Source organism: Myotis myotis, unplaced genomic scaffold (assembly GCF_014108235.1).
Source record: "Myotis myotis isolate mMyoMyo1 unplaced genomic scaffold, mMyoMyo1.p scaffold_m19_p_3, whole genome shotgun sequence".
Classification (NCBI taxonomy): domain Eukaryota; kingdom Metazoa; phylum Chordata; class Mammalia; order Chiroptera; family Vespertilionidae; genus Myotis; species Myotis myotis.
The window spans coordinates 115229176-115238647 of record NW_023416335.1 but is presented as its reverse complement, the minus strand read 5'-3'; the positions used below and the strand labels follow the sequence as shown (position 1 = coordinate 115238647).

Sequence of the window (9472 nt, the reverse complement as noted above, 5' to 3'; positions counted from 1 at the left end):
ACCCGTACATGAATTCGTGCACCAGGCCTCTAGTATGAATAATAAATGCCAATAAATATATTTCTATCAACAATTACTTTAAATGCAAATGGACTAAATGCTCCAATAAAAAGACATACAGTGGCTGAACAGATAGCAAACATGTGCTGTCTACAAGAGACTCACTTCAGATTGAAAGACACACAAAGACCGAAAGTAAAGGGATGGAAAAGGATATTTCATGAAAATAAAAACAAAACAAAAACACCTGGAGTAGAAATATTTATACCAGACAAAATTAATTTTAAAACAAAAGCTATAACAAGAGACAAAGAAGGACCCAGCAATTCTACTTCTGGGTATCTATCCAAAAAAACAAGAACCCCAAAACACTAAATTGAAAAGACATATACATCCATATGCTCATTGCAGCATTATTCTCAATAGCCAAGATAAGGAAGTAACTAAGTGTTCATCGATAGATAAATGGATAAAGAAGCAGTAGTGCATATAGATAATGAAATATGATCCAGCCATAAAAAAAGAATGAAATCTTGCCATCTGCAATAACATGGATGGGCCTAGAAGGTATTGTATTAAGTGAAATAAGTTAGACAGAGAAATACAATGTCAGATGATTCCACTTATATGTGGAATTTAAAAATCAAAATAAATGAACAAGCAGAACAGAAACAGGCTCATAGATATAGAGAACATTTGACAGCTGCCCAATGGAAGGGGTATTGGGGGAATGGGGGAAAAGGGAAAAGGGATTAAAAAGTATAAATTGGTAGTCACGAGGATGTAAAGGATAGCATAAAGAATATAGTCAATAATATTGTAATAACTATATGCTGTCAGGTGGGTACTAGATTTATCAGGGTGATAGCTTCATACATTGTATAAATGTCTAATCACTATGTTGTAGACCTAAAGCTAATATAATATTGTATGTCAACTGTAATTGAAAAATTAAAAATTATTTAAAAGAAAAATAAAGCATTTGAAATCCTGAGATGCTCAACCAGATGCAGCTGTGATGCACTGACTAGATGAGAAGAAAGGACAGCTCTTTATAGCCATTAACACTAACATTAAACATTTACTAAATATATGTCATGTGCCAAACACTGTGAGAACGGTTGGTGAAACCAAAATGGATAAGTCTTAATCCTTGCCCTTAAGGGTTGTAATCTAATTGGTAAAGAACAATAGGCTCCCAACAGCTATGACATGAGTACCATTGATTCCATCATTTGATGTGATTCTAATTATCTGGAAGAATCACAGGTTGGGGACCATATTAGTTATTATAAGATACAGCTGTATGTCATAGAACATCCAAACAATAATAATAAAGGTAAGTATTTATCTTCCACTCATGTAAAATACTAGGCAGCTCCTTGATTTTAGTGGCCCTGGTTCTTCCCTTCTTTCTGCTCCACTCTTCCCATATGAAGCTTTTATCTTAAGTACTTTCTAGTGGTCCAAGAATGAAATGCTGAAATTGCTTCTCTGACTTGTAAGGAGCCCTCCACTCACCTCTTTAAATATGGGTATTCCTAGGAATACCCAAGTTCACCCATAAGACTAAAGCTATCATTTTTGTACCATAGATTCCAAATCTCTTTCTCCATCTCTAATCACATCCCAATTTGACATACTGTCACACCTTCATAAGCAGAAGTGGGCTCTGCTTTTGAGTGCATTCTCTGCCTTCAGTATCACCAACCACCAATTCCCTCAAATAACCAATGTGTTTCACTCCCTCTCTTTCATGCCCTTACACACACACACACACCCATTGGTCATACTCGTTCCCCCTTCAGATTCTCTCAAATACTTCCTTCTTCTGATCCTCCTGCCCCCACCCCAGCTCAGATGGTCATAATCCATCACTAGAACTAATACAATCTTCTTGCTTGTCTCTCTACATTTGTTCATTCAATAGTTCAATAAACATTCATTTGCAAGCTATGTTGAACCATGGTCTGGCCTCTCTCTGTCCTACCAGCAGAACCTTCTACTGCTTCCAGTTCTGAAGTTCAGATCTGACCTGTTCCTTGCCTTGCTTTAAAATCTCTGAAGAGGATCAAGTACAAATCTATTAGCATGGCTCCTCATGTCTGGACCTCCACTTCCTGCTCACACGCCCATCTAGGCATCTCTTTCATCCCCACCGCAGGCACCCTCTACTCCCAGATCTTGGAGGGAGGTCTTGACAGCAGACACAGAAAGAACTCTTTCACACTTTGGAACAAAATCTATGGGCTTTTTACCAAGTCTCTTTGCTATTATTGAATTAAGTAATGGTTAGAACCATTATACAAAAACTTAAAAGCAAATAACACTTTTTAACGTGATGCTTTTAAAGAACCACTTTTTAAGGAGCAGCTTCCAGATGCATTCCTCATCCCCTAGCAAACCAGGTATCCTCCTACCTCTCTACTCAATTGAACAGCTACTCTCTCCTGGGGTGGGGGTGGGGTGGGGGTGGGGTGGGGGTGGAGGTGGGGGGGGGCTGCCTGAGTCACCATTGGCCTGGTCACCATTGACAGGGGGCTCAAGAGCAGGGCCCACTTCTGCTTGGGGGGGGGGGGTGGCATTATGTCATATTTAGATGTCTCATTTTTTAACCCTTAACCTTAGAGCCTTCTGCTGATGTTCCATAATGAAAAGTTTGATTTGAAAATGGGGATTAGAGATGAAGAGAGAAATTTGGAATATATGTGTATGTAATTATGTGTACACAATCCCCACTCTAATGCCTTAAATCAGAAAGAGCAGAAATAGTCATTGATAATTTCAGGACATATGTCACATCTCTTCATTTCCTAATCAATCTTCTGCTGTACACCATGAAAAGACCTAGATAACACCTTAGCCTTGAGCTGCCAATGGGTTCATCCAACTGCAGAACGGGACACTGGGCCCTAGCTGGTTTGGCTCAGTGGATAGAGTGTCAACCTGTGGACTGAAGAGTCACAGGTTCAATTCTGGTCAGGGCACATGCCTGGGTTTCGGGCTTGATCCCCCGTAGGAGGTGTGCAGGAGGCAGCCGACCAATGATTCTCTCTCATCATTGATGTTTTTATCTCTCTCCTCCCTTCCTCTCTGAAATCAACAAAACTATAATAATTTTTTTAAAAAAAGAAGAATGGGACCCTGGAACTGCTTTGAACTGGACCATCTATCCTTATGAGGGAACCTGTTCTCTCTACCAACAGGAAGGGGGGCAGTTTGAAAAGAGAAGAAAAGATGAGGACAAGAGGAATTATTCCACGTTGAGCACTCCCTGTAGAGGGCTGGATACCTACAGCTCTGCCATTCACTCAACACACTTGTTGAGCTCCTGTGATGACTCAGTCACTGGGAAGGGTATAGTGGCTGGTAGAGAGACCAACAGTCCCTGCAGGTCAGTTACCCTAGCCATGCTCCTAAGTGTCTAGTTGTATTAAACAGGCAAACTAGGAAATTCCCTTACCCAGGCTGCCTCCTGAGTCAGGCATCTTACCCAGCAGAGATGCACTGAACACTGCTATGCGCCAGCATTTTTCTGAGTCGGGTACAGTAACGCACAAGATAGACAAATATGCTGGTCCTCGTGGGGCATACATTTCAGTGTGTGTAGAGGTTTGGGGGGTGGGGGTCAGAAACAGAAAAATAAATAAGTAAAAGACACGGAAATTCCAAGGTATGGATAAAGCAAGGAGCCGGGGAGTGTGAGGGGAACGGAGTAATGTTTTTAAATAGGGTTGTTGGCCTCCCTGAGAAGAAAAGACATTTGAAGAAATATGTGCAGGAAGTCAGAGAACAAGGATACCCCCCCCCCACCCCCGCTCATTTGTGCAGTTTTTGCTGCAAATATCTGAGCTACATTTCCAAAAGAAAAATGGCGTGTTCTCTCTACCAACAGGAAACGGGGCAGTATGAAAAGAGAAGAAAAGACCGGGACAAGCGAAATTATTCCATGTTGAACACTCCCTGATGGACACTTGAAAACCAGCTCTGAGAGCAGAGCTGGGCCCACCAGGCAGAGGGGTTCCCGGGGCCCCTCTCCCGGGCTGTCAGACTAATCCTGCCGCCTACCCCCCACCCCTCTCTAGAGGGCTTTGCTCTGGCGACTGTAATTCAAACCTCGCCCAAAACCGCCGGGGAGGAGCTTTGTACAGGACACCAGTTCAGCCTCCCTAGGGTACCCCGGGACCCCACCCCCGCCCCCCCCCCCTGCCCCGACGCAGAGAGCAGCGCCAAAAACCGGGCGGGGGGCAGCAGAACCCAGGCGCTGGACACCCGGCCGGCTGAGCTCTCTCCTCTCGCAGGGCGGCGCCCAATCCCGCGACCTGCAGAGCCGGCCTTCTCGGCGGGCACAGAACTAAATCCTGAAATCGCCAGATGCCGGGGCGCACCCTGCAGCCCGGGACCGGCGAGCCGGGAGCCCCCCTGGAGCCGCAGCCGGGCTTGGAACCCGCGGATTGGGCGGGTCCGTTCCAGCCTCCGGCCTCACTCCCCACAGCCCTCTCGCAGGCGCCGTTCCGCCGGGCCCGGGTCTCTCCCGCGCCGAGTCGCCCAACAAACCATTTAAACATTTCAGCCCAAAACCGATCCATTGTGGGCCGCACATTTAAAAGTGTTATTCGCTTTGAAGTTTTTGTCTAATGGCTCTAAACTGAAAGAAAATGTTTTCCTATTACTTAATTCAATCATAGCGGAGAAACTTGGTAAAAAGCCCACGGATTTTGCCCCAAAGTGTGACAGAGTTCTCTTTGTGTGCGCTTATCCTCCGCTGTCACACACTTTAATTCGCTTCTCTTTATCTGGCATTCAAAACTTTCTTCAATGACATTCAATAAGGTCCTGAGGCTGGAGGGGAAAAAAAAAAAAAACCTGGTTATTCCGTCCCCCCCCCCCCCCACACACACACACACACATATTCTTTGGCCTTGCTCGCTTTCAGGGGCTCTTAACCCTTTCTTCCCCGGGCGCGGGCGGCGGCTCCCAGGAGAACTGGGCTCCTGACTCGGGGTGCAGCGGTGGTCCCTTTCAGTCCTCGGGGGCCGCCCGCACCCCGCGCCTCTTCAATCCGCCTCTGCCCAGCCCGGAGGCCTCTCCCAGCCGGTCCACGCTCCCGGCTCTCTCAGGCTCAGTGGCCCAGACACGCCCAAATTTCCCCGAGAGCAATTAAAACCAGCACGAGGCTTCGCGGGTGCACTCGGTCTGGTTTACAAGCGCCACCCTGAAGCGTGGAGCAGACAATGGCGCTGGGGGCAACAGTGACCTCCGCGCCCCCGCCCCCTCCAAAGAGAAGCTTTGCTCCCTTACTCATCCCGCTGGGTGACAGGTTATTTTCCCCACTGCCCTTCTCCCTTTCTAGAATCAGTTCTTTTCTCACAAACCCACTGCTTTTTAATCAGTTCTAATTTGTTGCTGTGGTTATTGAAAGATGTCATCGGTGATGAGAATCCATGTGCACGCCTTGGTTCGGGGCTGTCCCCTTCCCTTGCGCGGATTCCCTCTCCGTTTCTCACAATTCTGTTCAGGGAGCAGGTGACTGCAGCGACTTGGTTCCAATAAAATCGAAAGTAAACGTCTTCCGTGGAAAGCCCCGGCTGTAAATTCGAAATATTTATGCTAATTTCCCATTGTATGGAAAAGGCTCTTGCTCAAAGCTTTGAGCCCGCTGATGATTTAAAAAGCGAAAGCTGTGTACACAGCGCTAAGCGTTTGAAGTTGTTTAACCATTGTGTGGCCAGAAATAAGAGTGACAAGGCAGGAGAAAGTCTGGGGGAGAGCGGAGCTCGGTGGGGGTGGACCAGGGCAACAGAAGCTGAAACTACAACTGCCTCTTGCGCCGCTCCTGCCAGCGCATCCAGGAGTCTATGGAGTGTGCATGAGTGGAGAGGGCGCCAGCCGAAAGTCCACACTGGCGCGAGAGGGGGCGGGGGGGGGGGGGCTACAAGATCTCCTTTCGCGGTCTAGGCTCTTATTTCCCATCCCTTGTCTCTGGCCAGTGACTCTCAGCGGCTGATTTCCTCTTTACATCCACGGCCCTGGCCCTGACGAAAGTGCTGGTGGACAAGCATCTACCGAACAAAGACTGGGCGTTATAGACAGCATCAAACTTAGAGAAAAGTGAGACCGTGATGGGGCTAGTCCTAGGGAAGGAATACCGAGTCCTTTTCCTTTTGCCCAGCGGCCCCTGCAAGGAGCCCGGGTCCTCCTGCTTCCAGACTCAGGGAGAAGGAAAGAGATTCCACAGGTGGAAATCGGAGGCCGGCTGTAGGGATGCCTACAGGGTTCACAGCGCTGACCTGAGCGCACTGAGTGGAGGCAGGATGATTTTGGGGGTCCGGGTGAGATGTGAGAAGGAAGGGGATGGAGATCAAGTGCGCACAGAAGATAGGGGTGCGCGCCCATGGAGATCTGTGGAAGCAAGGCAGCTGGGGGAAGGCGTGCAAAACCCATAAGATAAACGGGCCGATCGCCAATACAAAGCCAAAGGGGAGTAAGGAATAAAGAGAGGAAAAAGAATATTAAATCGCAGGAGAATGAGAAAATAAACCTGCAAAAGGGAGAGGAGGGGGCGAGGGCGCCTGTTGCGGCGTGGGTGGGGTTGACAAGAATAGAGTACATTATGCAGTTCATTTAGTTAACAAGTGAAATAATGAGGAAGCGTGCAGAGTGAATGCCAAGAGAAAAGGCACAAAAACCCTATTGAGAGGCCCGGGCCGCTCCTGGCGTAGCCCATCACATGGCAATAGTCCTATTTAAGCAGCGCCGCCGGCGCCTTTCAGCACCACTAGCTCTGGCCAGCACCCCGCGCTCTTTGGGCGGCGCCCACTGCTGCGGCGGAGGCGGCTTCAGCCTCGGCTTCAGAGGCGCCTTCAGCCTCCCGGGAAGAGGCAGGTGCACGCTGCCGTCGCTCGTGGAAGCGCGTGGAGAGCCCCAAGGTGAGCAGGGCGCAGAGAGCGAGCTGGTGGCGGGGAGACAGCGCACGGGGGCCATGCCGCGCTCCTTTCTGGTGGACTCGCTAGTACTGCGCGAGGCGGCTGAGAAGAAGGCGCCCGAGGGCAGCCCGCCGCCGCTCTTTCCCTATGCGGTGCCTCCGCCTCACGCCCTGCACGGCTTCTCGTCCGGCGCCTGCCACGCGCGCAAGGCCGGGCTGCTGTGCGTGTGCCCGCTCTGCGTCACCGCCTCGCAGCTGCACGGGCCCCCCGGGCCGCCCACGCTGCCTCTGCTCAAGGCGTCCTTCCCGCCTTTCGGCTCGCAGTACTGCCACGCACCCCTGGGCCGCCAGCACTCAGCCGTGTCGCCCGGGGTTGCTCACGGCTCGGCCGCCGCCGCTGCCGCCGCCGCCGCGCTCTACCAGACCTCCTATCCGCTGCCCGACCCCCGGCAGTTCCACTGCATCTCCGTGGGTAAGCCAGGCCGCCGCGCGGGGCACAGAGCATAGGTGGCCGCATGAAAGTTGACGAGTCAGAGATGGAGAATGCTGAAACCTAGGCATTATGGGGCGATGAGAGTCGTGTCGGGGCCCTGTGGGGGACACGCAGGGTGGTGTTGGGATGGAGGACTAGAACAGGAAGCCCGAGGGAGGGTGAGAGCAGAAGGCCCGGGTCTTGGAGGGGGAGCCCAGGAAGGAGTGAGGACTGAGGCTCAGGGCACTCCATAAAGGAGAACCAGGGCCGTGAGACTGGGGGGGGGGGGGGGTGCGCTCCCATGGCTTGACAAGGAGGGGTCCGCCGTCATGCTGCTGTGCGTTGCGTTAGGGGCAAAGCGGTGGGTAATAGACCAAAGTCCTGGGATCCTAAAGTCTGCCTAACAAGCTCGGGCTCACAGCGCACGGTCTGATCGCTTCCCTCTCTCACCCCCACTCCCCCAGACAGCAGCTCAAACCAGCTGCCCAGCAGCAAGAGGATGCGCACCGCCTTCACCAGCACGCAGCTGCTGGAGCTGGAGCGCGAGTTCGCCTCTAACATGTACCTGTCCCGCCTGCGCCGCATCGAGATCGCGACCTACCTGAATCTGTCTGAGAAGCAGGTGAAGATCTGGTTTCAGAATCGCAGGGTGAAGCACAAGAAGGAGGGCAAAGGCAGCAACCACCGTGGCGGTGGCGGGAACGCCGGTGCCGGCGGGGGCGCACCGCAAGGTTGCAAGTGCGCGTCACTGTCCTCAGCCAAGTGCTCGGAGGATGACGAAGAATTGCCCATGTCTCCGTCTTCTTCGGGGAAAGACGACCGGGATCTCACGGTCACTCCCTAGACGTGTGACTCCCCAGGTCTCCTACCCCAGGCCCTTCGTAAGCCTCAAAGACGGATCCTCGGACGCCGCGGCCAAATGGCGACCGCGCACGGATTTGGCAACGCTTTGCAGAGGCCTCCGGCCCTGAGAGCTTGGCAGAGACACTGGTATCCCCATCCCAGGGCCCGTGGCAATTCACAATGGACTCCAAGCAGTGAACACTGCAAGAGCCCGAGTCCTTCTCAGCCACGCGGCATAGCGGCCTCCGCAGGCACGCAGCCCGCCCAGCGCCTTGCTGGCCTTCAGCACCTCCTCGCCTGCCCTCTCTGAATTGGTTCAGGGCTCCTCGCTTCCTCTACTCTCCCCCAACCTGGGTCAAGCCCAGCCTTTCACCCCTAGGATGTCTGTTCCTTTCCTTTCCTTCCTTCCTTCCTTCCTTCCTTCCTTCCTTCCTTCCTTCCTTCCTCCCTCCCTCCCTCCCTCCCTCCCTCCCTCTCTTTTTTTCTTTCTTTCTTTCTTTCTTTCTTTCTTTCTTTCTTCTTTCTTTCTTTCTCTCTCTCTTTCTTTCTTTCTCTCTCTCTTTCTTTCTTTCTCTCTCCCCACCTCCTTCCTGTGGTCATTTATCCAAACCCACACACACTTATGAATCCCTGTTTTTTCCTTTTCCTTTCTCTGCCCCTCCTCGAGGGGCCTCGGAGCCTCCAAGTCCAGCCAGCCCACTTCTCCTTCAGCCAGCCCTGCTGTCCCCCAGCTCCTCTTCCAGAAGAGAAATGTCGCCCTCGATATTCAGGTCGGGGAAAACCGAATTAATTTTGTTGGGGTGGGGGTGGGGGGCTCTGCCTTCCCCCAGAGGCTCTAGCTCTCCTCCTGTGAAATCCCTTCTCTTACCCCAGACCCCACCCCACCCGCCCAGGCCTGGCTGTGTGACTGTGCGGTCTCTGTAACACCAGAAGATATTTATTTATTTATTTCTGTAAGAAATTTAAAATAAACTTTTTTTTTCTTAGAAATCCACGAGGCTCCGGATCCCGAGGCCTCCACGGTGGACTGGACGGGCTCTGGCTTGGGTTCGGGTTTCCCACTGGGGCGAGGCAGGGAGGGGGCGGCAGGTGCGCGCTCTGCTCTGCATCTCTACCGCTCAGCCCGGCAGACACTCCGCTGGGCTGGCCGCGTGTGCTCCCTGGTCTCCATCCAGCTCGGGCGGGTCTGGCTCACAGGCACCTCGAGGGCAGAGAGCTGAGCTTCCAGGGAA

The 9472-nt window shown here is 51.7% G+C and overlaps 1 protein-coding gene across 1 annotated transcript; it reads left to right on the top strand.

Annotated features, from left to right (window-relative positions):
• Nucleotides 1-6982: 6982 nt before the first annotated feature.
• Nucleotides 6983-8630, top strand: GSX1 (GS homeobox 1). Its single transcript, XM_036296705.1, has 2 exons — nucleotides 6983-7397; nucleotides 7862-8630. The coding sequence occupies exons 1-2, from the start codon at nucleotides 6983-6985 to the stop codon at nucleotides 8239-8241; spliced, it is 795 nt and encodes a 264-aa protein (XP_036152598.1). The 3' UTR covers nucleotides 8242-8630.
• Nucleotides 8631-9472: the final 842 nt, after the last annotated feature.

What these genes read in the sequence shown, in the direction of transcription:
- GSX1 (XM_036296705.1), top strand. Translation starts at nt 6,983, where the DNA reads ATGCCGCGCTCCTTTCTGGTGGACTCGCTAGTACTGCGCGAGGCGGCT. An exon ending in GTTCCACTGCATCTCCGTGG is followed by an intron (nt 7,398 to 7,861) that starts GTAAGCCAGGCC and finishes CCACTCCCCCAG; the next exon opens with ACAGCAGCTCAAACCAGCTG.